The sequence below is a fragment of the Myotis lucifugus genome, unplaced genomic scaffold, assembly GCF_000147115.1.
Source record: "Myotis lucifugus unplaced genomic scaffold, Myoluc2.0 scaffold_131, whole genome shotgun sequence".
Taxonomy (NCBI): Eukaryota; Metazoa; Chordata; class Mammalia; order Chiroptera; family Vespertilionidae; genus Myotis; species Myotis lucifugus.
The window spans coordinates 1,305,587-1,320,432 of record NW_005871179.1 but is presented as its reverse complement, the minus strand read 5'-3'; the positions used below and the strand labels follow the sequence as shown (position 1 = coordinate 1,320,432).

General features: G+C 53.4%; 2 protein-coding genes across 8 annotated transcripts; both read left to right on the top strand.

The window, feature by feature from the left end:
- The first annotated feature begins 2,382 nt into the window (after positions 1–2,382).
- Positions 2,383–5,881, top strand: GJB5 (gap junction protein beta 5). 5 transcript variants are annotated; one of them, XM_014460463.1, is made up of 2 exons: positions 2,383–2,561; positions 4,807–5,881. In XM_014460463.1, exon 2 carries the CDS (start codon positions 4,828–4,830, stop codon positions 5,623–5,625), a length of 798 nt encoding a protein of 265 aa, XP_014315949.1. In that variant the 5' UTR covers positions 2,383–2,561; positions 4,807–4,827; the 3' UTR covers positions 5,626–5,881. The 5 variants fall into 5 exon arrangements, with proteins under 5 accessions (XP_014315949.1, XP_006094257.1, XP_014315946.1 ...); XM_006094195.3 differs by having other exon boundaries at positions 2,384–2,561; positions 4,801–5,881; XM_014460460.2 differs by having other exon boundaries at positions 2,385–2,561; positions 4,804–5,881.
- Positions 5,882–6,016: 135 nt separating this feature from the next.
- Positions 6,017–10,952, top strand: GJB4 (gap junction protein beta 4). 3 transcript variants are annotated; one of them, XM_023758537.1, is made up of 2 exons: positions 6,017–6,833; positions 8,394–10,952. In XM_023758537.1, exon 2 carries the CDS (start codon positions 8,781–8,783, stop codon positions 9,582–9,584), a length of 804 nt encoding a protein of 267 aa, XP_023614305.1. In that variant the 5' UTR covers positions 6,017–6,833; positions 8,394–8,780; the 3' UTR covers positions 9,585–10,952. The 3 variants fall into 3 exon arrangements, with proteins under 3 accessions (XP_023614305.1, XP_006094256.1, XP_014315945.1); XM_006094194.3 differs by having other exon boundaries at positions 6,017–7,085; positions 8,720–10,952; XM_014460459.2 differs by having other exon boundaries at positions 6,017–7,085; positions 8,487–10,952.
- The last annotated feature ends 3,894 nt before the right edge of the window (positions 10,953–14,846 follow it).

The following is a 14,846-nucleotide window of genomic DNA, read 5'->3' as shown; positions in this document are numbered from 1 at the left end:
CTGGGCCTATCCCAGACCGGAAGGCCCTGCCGGCCTCTCTGATCCCCTCTCTATCTGTGTAGCCCAGCACCAAACACAGCACCTGGCACACAGCAGTGCATTCAGTGTTGGGGTTCGGCAGTAACAAGGTGGTGGGAATGAGGAGACTATTCCATGACCTCTTTGCAGTCAGTAAGAGGCTGTGCAGCTGGTACTAGACTTAGACTTACTAGTATTAGTTGGTAATCAAAGACCAAGTTGGCGAGTTCCTGGGGTCCAGGGTCCAGTCCACTTTTTGCTCACAACAAGCCCCCCAAAAGTCTACTGGTGTGGATTGATGTGTTCATGCAACAGAAGAGTCCTACCTGGAGAAGCTCAGTTAAGATCAGCTATTCCAATACAAGCTGACCATGATGTGGAAGCTCAGGGCCATGGAATCCCAGAGATGGGGCCCTACGCCACCTGGAGCGGCACAATCAAGGAAGGCTTCTTGGAGGAGTAGGCTAGGTGAGAGAATGCCCTAGCCCAGTGGTCGGCAAACTGTGGCTCGGCAAACCGCTGCTCACAAGCCACATGCGGCTCTTTGGCCCCTTGAATGTGGCTCTTCCACAAAATACCAGCTCTTCCACAAAATACCGACTTCTGCGCATGGGCCACGAAGTTTTAATCGCACTGTATGTGCACGCCCGCACATGGTATTTTGTGGAAGAGCCACACTCAAGGGGCCAAAGAGCCTCATGTGGCTCACGAGCCGCGGTTTGCCAACCATGGCCCTAGCCAGTTTGGCTCAGTGAATAGAGCATTGGCCTGCAGACTGAAGGGTCCCAAATTCGATTCCAGTCAAGGGCACATGTCCGGGTTGCAGGATCAATCCCCAGGAGGCAGCCAATCAATGATTCTTATCATTGATGTTTCTATCTCTCTCTCCCTCTCCCTTCCTCTCCGAAATCAATAAAAAATATATTTTTTTGAATTTTTGTGAGTTTATTTGAGCCAAACTGTCGACATAGCCCGGGAAGCAGAACCTCAACGAATTGAGATAGTGCTCCGGAGAATGGCGGGGTTACATCCGTATTTATACATTCCAATCAAAGGAAGAACATAGATGGGTTACATGAAATTCATTGGTAATAGATTAAGGAGGTGGGATTAAGCGAAGCGGGGAAACCTCTGGGATAGGATAAAAAGTAAAATGATGGACACATACTTAGGTGGGTGCAGGAACAATTAACATGATGATGAAGGAATTTGTGGTATCTGTCCTGGGCCCAGCACACCTGGTTGTGCCCCAGGGGCTCCAGATACAGGGAAGTCACAAGTTACCCAGACATCCCAAGGATATGTTATCTTAGATGCAAAAAGACAGATAGGCTCAGTTAAGGTAAAGATTGACCTTGTCAGTGAAGATACTGGCCTAGGACGTAACTGCCCACCATAACTGCTTTTAGTTAAAATTTAATTTCAGTCCATCCTTTGTGGTTATTTTAGGTCTCTGAGTCTGCAAAACTGCCACGCAGGCCTCTCCTGAGCTTGTCAGGTCAGCATGTGGCCCCTTTCGTCCACACATCCCCCTTTTGGTCATAAATCAATCCAAAGGATGCATTGATGACCAACCTTTTGGTTGGATAATGGAATCCCACGTTGCTAGGAAGGCTCATTCCTAGGAAGTCTCAGTGTCAGCATGTCTTGCTGAACAGGTGGACCACTGGGGATGGGGCAAGACCATAACCTTAGATGGCATTTAAGGTCGAATTATTATTATTTAAAAAGGGCAGGTAAATGGGAGGCAGTCAGGTCCTATATGTCCTTGTTAAAAAAAATAGTCTGGATCATTTCTAATTTTTGAGCCACCATGATCCGAGTCTTTTTGCTGTTTGTCAAGTTTTGTTTTTCTGCATCTAGTATAACATTTACATACCAGGAACAAAAGTAACAATACTAAACCAACATTGATTAGGAACAGAAAATGTCTAATACTAGACAAGGAAAAAAGTCTGAGGGTAACAAGCATCTCAGCCAAAAAAAAAAAAGAAAGGTGAGAGAAGGGCATTCAAGTTGGGGCAATTGGTGGAGCAGAGGCGTTTAGGCTGGAGACAGATTTGGGAGTCACAGCATTTCCAAAGGTAACTGAAGCTGTGAGAATAGAAGGCCATGGAGAAGCAATCAGAGCAAGAGGAGAGTCTGGAGACCAAGAAGTAAGAGAGGGGAATTTCAGAAATTTCTAGGTTCCTCCCACACAAGGCCAGGGATGGGAGGACAAGCAGGGGGTCAGAGTGGACCTGTGGGTCTCTCCTGAGAGGAAGACAGGATCCTGGGCTCAGCACCCTGGGAGGAGTGAATACTGGGCCACATCAGAGGCAGCCTGGGAAGGTGGAGCCCAGCCAATGGCCCGGCTAAGTGCAGCTCCTCCTCTTCCTAGGCCAGCGACACACCCAGGCTGCAGCACTCTCTCAGGTTCGGTCCCAGGAATGGGCTTCCCCAAGCACCCTCTCTGGTTCTGACATGAATTCCGACTGCCTGCTGAGTCCACTGCTGGCTGTCCGGAGCCAGGACCCGGAGAGCCCTGAGGAGTAGCCACTCAGGTAAGATCATCTGTATCCAAATGGACCCTGTCCCTTGGTACACCTGGGGGACTAAAACCTCTCTGGTGGGGAGTCGAGGAAGTTAGTCGAGGAAGGTGGCCTGGACACGTCCGCCACCCTGGGTCCTGATGGTGGAGAAATAAAGGGCTCCTCCCTGCTCTGCTCTGGGATTTTCCCAACTGAGCAGAGGCGGGAGGCAGGGGCTGAGTGGAGAGGAGCTCACAGGGAAACCGGGAGCTGGGCAAGCGGAGCAGCGCTGCCTGGGCCTGCATGGCCCTACCCTGCCCCACCCCACGTGGGCTGGGCCTCGAGCCCCTAGGGACTCAGGGCTGGAGCCTCCTGGTTATTCCCTGAGAAGCTGCCAGGAGTTCCACCCCCTTAGCAGGATTGAGCAAAGCCCAGCTGATGAATCAGGGCAGGGGCCCCACTTCCCAGTGAAGGGTGGTGGAGACAGACAGTGTAGAGAGAGGGTAGGAAGCGGACACCCCAGCCTCCCTCAGCCAGGACCTACCTGGTGTAGGAGGGAGTGGGCACAGACCAGACACCCAGGCAGCTTTCCAGGAAAGGGGCCCAGCCCCAGAGTGTGGGTCCTGGAGCCATCCTGCCTGAGTTCCCGTCCCAGCTCTGCCGCTCACCAGCTGTATAACTGTGAGCAAATTAATTAACCTCTCTGTGCTCTGCTTTCCTCATCTGGAAATTGGGAATAAAAGTTATCATACCCTTTCCTGCAGTTGCTTCTGCATTGATTCATGCAAAGGGCTCAGAATAGAGCCTAGCGCTGCATAAACACCCAACAAGTACTGGCTCTCACCATTACCCTGCTTGACTGCTGCAGGTCCTGGGGGTCAGACAGCCTGGTGACCTTCAGCCGGGACCCGCAGTCAGCAGGGTATTAGGAGCCTCTTAGAGAGAGAGGCTGATGCGGACAAGCTCCCTAGGTCCTGGGGGCCGGCAGGGTGGGACGAGTGCCAGGGCCTCTCCCCGCAAGAACCAGCCAGAAGAATTCCAAGAGGGAAAGTGGGTGCCCTTCACTCTGAACAGCAGTCCCATTCCGTACATGGAGGTAAATCTGACTCCTGATCTAGCACACCAAACTCGCCAGCAGGAGTAACGAAAGCAGCATTTCCCATGTTGGTGTCTTGACGAGTCGATTCCATACGATGATGACATTGGATTCTGTGGTCAAAGGAGTCTGGACAATACTGTACACTGAGTGGCCAGATTATTATGACCACCCCATCAGGATTTCATTGACACTTCCAAAAATACTGAATATTGAAAACTTCCTAAGCAAATACTCTCAAGGTTTTATTATTATTTGCATAACTAATTCACTTCATTGTACTGATGGGGTGGTCATAATAATCTGGCCACTCAGTATATATTCTGTCCCCCAGCGGGAGATTCACGCTGTGAGTCCATTAGTTTGGTCAAGGAAAGGGGCCTATTTCACTTTGCCGAATGCAATGTTTGCCTTCCTTTCTTGAACATGGGTTCCTTTTCCCTCACTACTCCAATAGCCAGACTATGGGATAGGGTTCTATGGAACACCAGTTTGGTAAACACTGCATTACCAGGCTACTCGAGAAAGCTTATTGTATAAAGAGAGCCGTCGACCCCTACCTTAGGTCTTTCAGCGGGATTGCCATTGGCCTTGCTTCAGGTGAGTTGCACCTGAGCAGGACACTGTGTGGATCATTTAACTGAGTGTTAGACCAGGTGGGAGTTTGCGGACAAGTTTCCAGTCTCCTCTCCAACCTAATCCTCCAAGTCAAAGAGCAGGTTCCCCTTGGGAGGGGCTGCCTCAGAGGAGAGAGCAGGGCACAGAAAGGAGAGAAGTCTTCCCAAGGCTCAGCCCCCCGGGGAGGAGGGCCAGCGTTGGAACAGAGGAAGAAGGCAGAATGTCCCACCTACTTAAGCCTTTGCGCTGCAGGCCTGCAAGACCAGAGCCACAGGCCCTGAGAGGATTGAGGGGCTCCCTGGACTCACCTTCACCCACTTTTATGGAAAAGAGTTGGGTTCTTCGCTTAACTACTTACGCTCAAATCCCAGCTCTGCATCTAATAGTTGTGTAACCTTGTATAACCCCTCTAAACCTCAGTTTCCTCCATCTGTAAAATGGGTTCAGTGATAGAACCTAGCTCCTCTGAGGCTGTGAGGATTACATGACATGTTTCTCTCAAGTGTTCACAGTGACTACTTGATAAATGTGGGGGATTCTTATTATCGTTCCCTGCAGCAGCAGCCGCCGACGCCTGGATCCACCATGAACTGGGGGATCTTCGAGGGGCTCCTAAGTGGGGTCAACAAGTACTCCACAGCCTTCGGGCGCATCTGGCTGTCTCTGGTCTTCATCTTCCGAGTGATGGTGTACTTGGTGACAGCTGAGCGTGTGTGGAGTGACGACCACAAGGATTTCGACTGCAACACCCGCCAGCCGGGCTGCTCCAACGTCTGCTATGACGAGTTCTTCCCCGTGTCCCACGTGCGCCTCTGGGCCCTGCAGCTCATCCTGGTCACGTGCCCCTCGCTGCTGGTGGTCATGCACGTGGCCTACCGGGAGGCACGGGAGAAGAAGCACCGAGAGGCAGTGGGGGAGGACGGCGGGCGCCTCTACCCGAACCCCGGCAAGAAGCGGGGTGGGCTCTGGTGGACGTATGTCTTCAGCCTGGTGTTCAAGGCCAGCATAGACATCATCTTTCTCTACGTGTTCCACTCCTTCTACCCCAAATACACCCTCCCTCCTGTGGTCAAGTGCCACGCGGCTCCGTGTCCCAACATAGTGGACTGCTTCATCTCCAAGCCCTCGGAGAAGAACATCTTCACCCTCTTCATGGTCGCCACGGCCGCCGTGTGCATCCTGCTCAACCTGGTGGAGCTGGCTTACCTGGTGAGCAAGAGGTGCCGCGAGTGCCTGGCAGCGAGGAAAGCCAGGGCCGCCAGCGCCTCTTCCTGCAAACAGGAGGACCTCCTCTCAGGGGACCTCATCTTCCTGGGCTCAGACACTCACCCTCCTCTCTTACCAGACCTCGCTCGAGACTATGTGAAGAAAACCATCCTGTGAGGGGCTGCCTGCGCTGGGCTGGCAGGGTGGGCCCAGCATGTCACGGGTGCAGCCTTCGCGCTGGGAAGCTCCTGCCACCTGCCCCAGCTGTGTGGCCTTGGGCACTTCCGTTTCCTTCTGTGTAAAATGGAGATGATGAGGCCACCTCATTGGGTTGTTGCTATGAGGAAGAGTTTAATGAGAGATCAGATGTGCAAGCCACTTTCATGTGTGGGGCCCGCAGTCAGGGATTAATAAAAGTCCACTCCTCCACTGATTCAAGGTGCCCTTTGGTTCCTCGGCCTTGGTGACCCTTATCGGGTCATTCGGTCCCTCTCTCTGCCCCTGGTCCAGCCAGGTGAGGGGCCATCCTCTCCCCCAGAAAGGGTGCCCAGCACCCCTAGGGGTCATGCTGCCTGCTCATGCCTTTAACCTCCGTTGCAGTGTTAGGCCTGCAAAGAGAATGCACCTTAGCATGTGGGGAGCGGCGTTGAGCAGTCGAAAGTTCAGGACTTGAGTCGGAACGCTTGCATTCCAGCCCAGGTTTCAGCGGGACTCTGGGAAAGTGACTTCGGCTCTTCTCCAAATGGGCCAATGCACCCGTGGGGTTGTTCAGAGGACTGATGAGCTCATGGTTGTGCATGGGGTTAGCCGGCTGTAAAAGGCCACATAAATGTTAATCATTGGTATTAGGGTGCGCTGGATAAATGCTTGTGGGAAATGAGGCCCAGCCCCTCCCTGGCTACACATTAACCTTCACTGCCCTGAGGCCCCTCTGCAGTCCCACTGGGTCCCACTCCGGCTTCCCCGGAGGCCTGGCCACAGAGGACTGACAGCTGGGGCATGTCATGCTGCCAACCTGCACTCCTTGTCTCCACCAGGGCAGTGGGTCCCCTCGACTAGAACACAGTCAGCCCCTCCCATCCCCTATGCGCCTTACCAGCAGCCCAAGCTCTAGTCCCTAGAAATGCCCCCACCAGGGTAGGATGCTGAATCAAGATTGCCCCTTTCCATAGATGTCAGCTGCTGAGGACGTCAGAACCAGCCTTCTGCAGAAAGGGGCAGGAGAGAGGCCTGGGGCCAAGGGGCAATGAAGCAACAAAAAGTGGACAGGAGCAATGCCGTTGTTGCTGGCCCCGGCCTGGAGAATGAGGATACCAGGCAGGCTATTGCCCCCCACATCACCCCCGCCCCTCACTGCAGTCTCACCCACATACCTGCCAGACCAGGTAGCTCAACCCAGCCATGCCCAGCCAGGCTGGAGAAGGCGTGGGCCAGGAGCAAAGAGCCACAGGTGTTTGCTCTGAATATGTGCCCGGGGAAGTCCGCCAGCCTGCCTGCCCACCCGCTCACTCTCCTTGGCTCATTGGCTCAGAAAGCCCCACCCAGCAGGGCAGTAAAGAACAAAAGCTGCCTCTGGGAGGCCCTCAGGCAGACGGGGCCAGACCAGGGACTGGAGAGAGGCTCCGAGACCCAGAAAGGTAAGGACCAGATTGGGCAGGAGGCTGGGCTGGGAAGCAGGGACCAACAGGTCTAAGGATCCCAGGGAACCTTGGTTGTGGGCTGGGCTCCAGGGAAAAGCAGAGGGGACTGAGAATCCCTGGGGGGGGGGGGGGGCGGGGGGAACCAGGGAAGCCCCAAAGAGGGCAAGGAATGTCCTTCCAGACTAAAGGGAGGACAGCGGACCAGAGGAGAGACGGGAAAAGGAAGGATCAGGAAGATGTGGGGTTTCTATTTGGTTTAGCAAACATTGTGTGTTCACTGGGCCAGGCCGAGTGCCGAGTCCTGTGGATACAGAGATGATAAGACAGGGGGCTGCCCTCCAGAAGGGTAGTCTGGCATCGAAGACAGTTGAATAGACCATCTGAGTATCCATGAAAGAAGGAGGAGGATGCTCAGAAAATGTCCCAAAGGCATGAGATCTGAAGATACTGAGATCTGAGACAGGGACAGAGGAAGGGCTGGGTCAGAGATGGAACATGATGACACTCCAATTAGGGGGTGTGGAGGATGGAGCACACAGGACAGGGACCTGAATGGAAATAAAAGGAGATTTGGCTAGCAAACAGCCACTGTGCAAATGCAGAAGGGGATGTCCATGAGGGAAAAGGTAAACGGGGGGAGGACCGTGCCAGAATCCCACCTCCGTCCCTGCCCCAGTCCCTCCCCTAAAGCCAGAACAGTTGCAATTCCAGAGGAACCCACTGTGGTCAGGACAGTCAGCCAACGGGACCAGCACCCAGAGGGTGGGGACTGGGTGGGCCAGGATGACGCCAAGCCACCATTGTTCCAAAGAGAGAGCCTGTTTGGTTTGGGAGGGAAAGTCAAGGCGGGGATGTCCTGGGGCCAGAGAGGAGGAATGAGAATGGATATCGCTCAGGCGTCTGCCTAGGCCAGTGATGGCGAACCTATGACACGCGTGTCAGAGGTGACACGCGAACTCATTTTTTTGGTTGATTTTTCTTTGTTAAATGGCATTTAAATATATAAAATAAATATCAAAAATATAAGTCTTTGTTTTACTATGGTTGCAAATATCAAAAAATTTCTATATGTGACACGGCACCAGAGTTAAGTTAGGGTTTTTCAAAATGCTGACACGCCGAGCTCAAAAGGTTCGCCATCACTGGCCTAAGAGGCTGATAGGAAGGCCCCCAGCTCAGGGCCTGGCTCCTGTTGGAGGAAACTGGAGGATAAAGATACACATCCCTCCCCTCCTGCCCTGGTCCAGCCCTGGAGCCGACGGCAGAGTGGATCAGTCAATCCGCACCTTCTCGCTACTTGTTTAGAAGCCGGTGACCCACAGGGCGGAAAAGAGTCAGAGGTTGGCAGGCACATCTATGCAGGACGATTGTCCCTCACACGTACCTGTTACCTTATAGAATAAAATATCCCCTGATCTTGGAACTGGAAGACAGAAGTTCAAGACCAGCTCTGCCACTTCCAGCTGTGAGGCCTCGAGCAGGTGCCCCTCGGGGCCTTGGCTTGCTCCCTGTGAAATGGGGACAGTGGCAATCCCTACCCCGCCAAGTCATTGCGAGTGAGGACATGATGACACAGTGGTTGTGAAACAGTTTGGCCGATCACATCTCTAATAAAGGGCACCCATTTCCAGGTTCTCCCCGGCCTGAGCGGGTGCACGCAGGTGTGCACCGCCCGCGTGAGGAACCACCAGCATGAACTGGGCATCCCTGCAGGGCCTCCTGAGTGGGGTCAACAAGTACTCCACGGCGCTCGGCCGCATCTGGCTGTCGGTGGTGTTCATCTTCCGGGTGCTGGTGTTCGTGGTGGCGGCGGAGGACGTGTGGGATGATGAGCAGAAAGACTTCGTCTGCAACACCAAGCAGCCGGGCTGCCCCAACGTCTGCTATGACGAGTTCTTCCCCGTGTCCCACGTGCGCCTCTGGGCCCTGCAGCTCATCCTGGTCACCTGCCCCTCGCTGCTGGTGGTCATGCACGTGGCCTACCGGGAGGAGCGGGAGCGGAGGCACCGCCTGAAGCACGGGCCCAACGCCCCGTCCCTGTACGACAATCCAAGCAAGAAGCGGGGTGGGCTCTGGTGGACATACTTGCTGAGCCTCATCTTCAAGGCCGCCGTGGACTCCGGCTTCCTCTACACCTTCCACCGCCTCTACCAGGGCCATTACGACATGCCCCGCGTGGTGGCCTGCTCCCAGGCGCCCTGCCCCCACACTGTGGACTGCTACATCTCCCGACCCACGGAGAAGAGGGTCTTCACCTACTTCATGGTGGCCACAGCCGTGATCTGCATCCTGCTCAACCTCAGTGAGGTCGCCTACCTGGTGGGCAAGAGGTGCCTGGAGATCGTGGGCCCCAGGCGCCATCGGTCTCGGCGCCGGAGTCGCCTGCATGATTCGTGCCCCCCATATGCCCTCTCCCAGGGAGACCACCCCCAAGATGGGAACTCTGTCCTCATGAAGGCCAGCTCGGCCGAGGTGGATGCAGGTGGGTATCCGTAACCTGTGAGGTTGGCAACTGGGACCGCCACGTCCCCCACCTGCTCCCTGAGGCCACACAGGGCAGTGGCACTTTCTGCAGCAAGGCATTCGAGGAAGGTGGCTGTGGGGCTCCGGAAGCCCACCCAGGGGCCAGTACTGGGGGGCAGTTCTGTCTCAGGGTCCTGAGCCCCAGGGGAAGAAGGCTTAATGGTAGGCATTTTATATATGGCAATAGGGGATGTCAAAACCCTTAATAAATATGATTTTCTCAGTACCTTGCAGACCAGGTGGGGAGTGATGGGTAGGAGAGCAGGGGGTCACAAGGACCTTGGAGCAGAGTCCAGGACCACTCAGTGGGCACCTGAGCCTGGGAACCTCAGATCCTGGTTCAGCCACCACCCACCACACACACACACACACACACACACACACACACACACACACGGAGTGTGCCCCCAGGACATGGTGGGGAATACCCAAAGGCAGAGACTTTTCCAGGGGTTTCTGGACTCTGAAACCAGCTGTCAAGGCAGGAGAGGGACCCCCGGAGACCCTGTGCCCAGCATAAGTCGGTTCTCGGCGAGCGTTCCTCAGATGAATGCATGATGCTCAGGAGGCCGCTGCCTCCCCACCCGGCCTCCCTGACTCTCCCAGCACAGGTCCCGGGTGGGTGAGTCCCCTCTGAGGGGAGGAGGGAAGGCCTAGTGGAGGTGTATGGTCTGAGAGCAATTCCAGGATGAGTGTCTGCCAGGGTGTCGAGGAGGCATATCCCCACAGGCCAGGACAAGCCAAAGGGTCCCTCACGGATCCTCCAGTCTGAGGAATTTTCCTTCTTTTTCCTGGATACACATTCCCTCATTCTCCTCCACCCCCACGTCGCCACTCAGACCTTGGCAACTCCCAAAACCCCACCTCCAGCCTGGACTGCCTGAGTCCCAGAGCGCCCACCAACCGCCCACAGGATGACCCTCCAGGAGGCCCCCAGGCATCTCCCCTCAGCAGCTCCCAACCCTGCCCTCCTCATAGATCACTCCCCACCCCGCGAAGGGCACTGCCAGTTGTCCAAGCCAGGAGCTGGCCTGCCATCGTCATCCCCTCCCATCTCCCAGCCCCTCACACCCCACATCCCAGTGCAGCACCAAATCCCACGATTGCAGCCCCTGCAATGCCTCCTGAGTCTGCGCCTCCTTTCCCACCCCACAGTGGTAACATCTCACTGGGCCCCTCCCCTCTGCCCTCCACTGTAAGGACAGAGTGGTTTTTCTATATAGGAATCTGACCATGTTCCTTCTGCATTAAAAATTCTAGGGTGGAGGAGGAAGAGGGCATAGAGGGGATAAATGGTGACGGAAAGAATAAAATAAATAAAATAAAATAAAATTTGCCCTAGCTGGTTTGGCTCAGTGGATAGAGCGTCAGCCTGCAGACTGAAGGGTCCCAAGTTCGATTCCATTCAAGGGCACATGCCCAGGGTTGCAAGCTCGATCCCCAGAAGGGGGCGTGCAGGAGGCAGCCAATCAATGATTCTCTCTCATCGTTGATGTTTCTATCTCTCTATCTCTCTTTTCCTCTCTGAAATCAATAAAAATATATTTAAAATAAATAAGTGAAAAATTCTTCTACCACCACCCACCATTGCCCTAAACCTGGACACCCCCTCCCCCCCAGCCTCCCAGCCTCACCTGCTTCCTCCCTCCTTGCACCCATCAGTAATACCAAAGGGCTCATGGTTCCCCAACCAGACACAGCATGCTGTGTTGTGCCTCGTGCCTACAGACATGCTGTTCCCTCTGCCTGAAATGTCCTTTCTCCCTCCTCTGGGATCCTTCCTAGAACCTCAGAGAAAGCCTTTTCCACCTTCTCCAGGCACCAGTCTAGCTTCTGCCTCTGTTATTTTCCCCAAATTGGAGCAGTCGTTTCTCTCCATCAGTCTGTGAGCCCTTCATGAGCAGGGCAGGACGGACGCTGAGTCATCTAGGCCCGGCTGCCTTCGGTACATGCTTGTGAACTGAGTAAATGGGCTGTGAGCTGCTTGGCAGAGGGACTGAGTCTTGCTCATCTGAATCGTCCACCACACCTCGCCCAGAGAGTTCGGCAAAGTGTTTTCTCTTTATTTGTTTGAACGCATGTTGTGTTGTTGTTTTACAAGTCCAGCCTAAACTTCTCATTCATAGGTGAGGAAACTTTGGCCTAGGGAGGGGAGGAGACCTTCTAAGTCCACACAGAGTCTGGGAATGAGTCTACGGAGGCTGTGGCCCCTGTGGTCAAAGAGAGAGCTTCCATGTTCACCCCTGATTGTGAGACAAGATTAGAGTCACCCTGTCATGTCAGGGTCCCTGGAAGCAGAGCCAGCAGCAGGAATGTGTGTGCATGTGAAGGAAGGAGCAAGGGAAGCAGGATAGGGAAGGGGCGGAGCGGAGCAGGGTGTGGGCTCAGGGAAGCTTAGCCTTGGCCTGAGCCCTATGGGGTGAGGGACCTTTGGATCATAAACCCTACCACAGAGCTGTCCCCACGGGAGGCAAGGGCATCAGGCTTTTGAAACTCCCAAATCAGTTTGTGATTGGCTTCAGGTCATCTTGAGGACAGGAGAGCAGAAGGAGATGGTGGCTCCTGCCCAGTCAAGATCAATTCTCCAGGGGCAGCTATAAGCCATGAGTGACCAACATTCACAGCAGCTGGAGAACTGGTGTCCCCAGAAAAGGGGTATGGGGAGGGTGCCAATACCATCTACTGAACTTCAGAAATCAAGGGCAACTCTACCTCCAATCCCAAAGAAAAATCAGTTCAAAACCAGGTAACCCCCACACTTCTCAGACCAAGGTAGTTCCCATGTGCAGGCCAGTGGACCAGCCATAATCAACTCCCTCTAGATTCTAGATTCCCCATTCCAGGGGCTGCTACTGGGCGAGCATCCTGGGACCTGACTACTTTCATAGCAGTCCTCTTCATGTGTAGTGTTCCCAGAGGTCTCAAGTCCTGGGCCATTGAGCCAGACAAGGATGGAACACTATCTGATCAGCCTGAGGGCTCCAGAGGGGCCTGGATAACATTCCAGTCATCTCACTCTTACCTTCATCCCACCCACACTCTCCAGACCCCCACACTGCACTGCCCTCATTACCACTCTCAGACCTCTCTACCAACACCTTCTTGAAAACTCTTTGCTTAGCTTAGGCCCCTGCCATCTTTCTCTTCCATCTTCTGCTGGCCCACATTGCTGCCACCTACTTCTCCTCATTCCCTCAAAGACTTGAAACCTACATGATCCTATTAACCAATGTCACCCCAATAAATGTAAGAAAGAAAGAAAGGAAGGAAGGAAGGAAGGAAGGAAGGAAGGAAGGAAGGAAGGAAGGAAGGAAGGAAGGAAGGAAGGAAGGAAGGGAGAGAGGGAGGGAGGGAGGGAGGGAGGGAGGGAGAGAGAGAGAGAGAGAGAGAGAGAGAGAGAGAGAGAGAGAGAGAAAGAAAGAAAGAAAGAAAGAAAGGAAGGAAGGAAGGAAGGAAGGAAGGAAGGAAGGAAGGAAGGAAGGAAGGAAGGAAGGAAGGAAGGAAGGAAGAAAACGACTTGGGCACATGACTCAGTCTTCTGGTATTCTCTCACAGCCCAGGGCCACGGCGACCACCTGTGTATCACTCTGTCCTTTTCATCCCATGCACTCCTATTCTCTCATGACCTCCTCTCCCACTCCATTTAGCTACCCACTCACAGGACCGCACCCCAGACTTTGTCTTCACTCAGAACTGCTCCACTTCTAGAATCTTCCACTTAATTCAAATCGACAAGTATTTATTGTCCATTTCTATGTGATAGGCTCCATGCTAGGTGCTGAGGATACGTCTGGGAAGAATCAAACACAATCCCTGACTGCATGGAGCTTTCATTTTATGAAAAGAAAAGCTCCTAAACTCCTGGTGTCCTGGGGAAGCACGGGGTGCTGGGAGGGGGGGGAAGGTGAATCCAACATCCAGAACATCCAGGCATCCAGGAAAAGATTCCCTGAGACCTCTTAAGCTGACACCTAAAGAAAGAGGAGGATTTTGCCAAGCAAAGCAGGGAGGGGATTCCAGGCAGAAAGCCCAGCACATGAAAGGCCTAGAAAGGGAGAGTCAACCAAGTGAGGGGTCAGGCTGAAGAAGACAGCGGCTAGGTCACACAGGGCTCTCTTTGTAAAGCCCTGTTAATGGTTTTGGACTTTACCCTAAGAACAATGAAAAGTCACTGGAGAGATTTAGCACAGAAGTAACATGGTCTACTTTGCAGTATCTGTGGTTACAGTGCAGAGAAAGGAGCCAGAGCAGGGATGGCTACCTATTTGGGAACTGACACTAATAATCCAATTGAGAAACAACAGTGCCCCAAACTAGGGTGTGCACAGTGGGGATGCAAAGAAGTAGCTGGGTTTAAGAAATGTTTGCAAGATAGAATCAAAAGATTTGGTGGTTGATTGGGTGTGGGGATCAGTTAGAGACAGAAATCAAAGTGACACCCAAGTTTCTGGCTCTGGGTGGTGGTGCATTTACCCAGGGGAGGAGCAGGTTTCAGACAGGGTTGAGTCTGAGACACAAATAAGATCTCCTCTTTATCTCCTCTCATTCATGGACCATCTCTGCCCTTGGCTCAATGTATCTCTTGACTATTATGCTTATTATCATTCTTTTTTTTTTAATATATCTTATTGATTTTTTACAGAGAGGAAGGGAGAAGGATAGAAACATCCATGAGAGAGAAACACCGATCAGCTGCCTCCTGCACACTCCCCACTGGGGATGTGCCCGCAACCAAGGTATATGCCCTTGACCGGAATCGAACCTGGGACCCTTTAGTCCACAGACAGATGCTCTATCCACTGAGCCAAACCGGTTAGGGCTCTTATTATCATTCTTGATGATTTCACATCCAACACCTTGACCTCTCAGTTCCTTGACTTCCTTGCTTCTAACCATCTTTTTCTCCACCCATTGAACCCACCCACATGAGTGCTCACACCCTAGACCTCTCCTGTACCAAGAGCTGCATCATCTCCTATCTATCCAGCTCACTCACTCTAACTCCCACTCCAGCAATCCCATCTGTTGACCCACCACTCTTCCACCATCCATCACTCCCTTCACATCCTCCCTTCCTTTCCCATCTTGGACTCTATAGGCCCCATGTAATTGCTGGTTGTAAATAGCCTCCATCCCTTGCCTTTCAGTGCTTCTGAGTACTACCAGGCAAGACCCTTACTTCAGTTAAGCCCAGCTCTCCATGTGGCACCTGTCCAAGAGCACTTGGAAGATAAA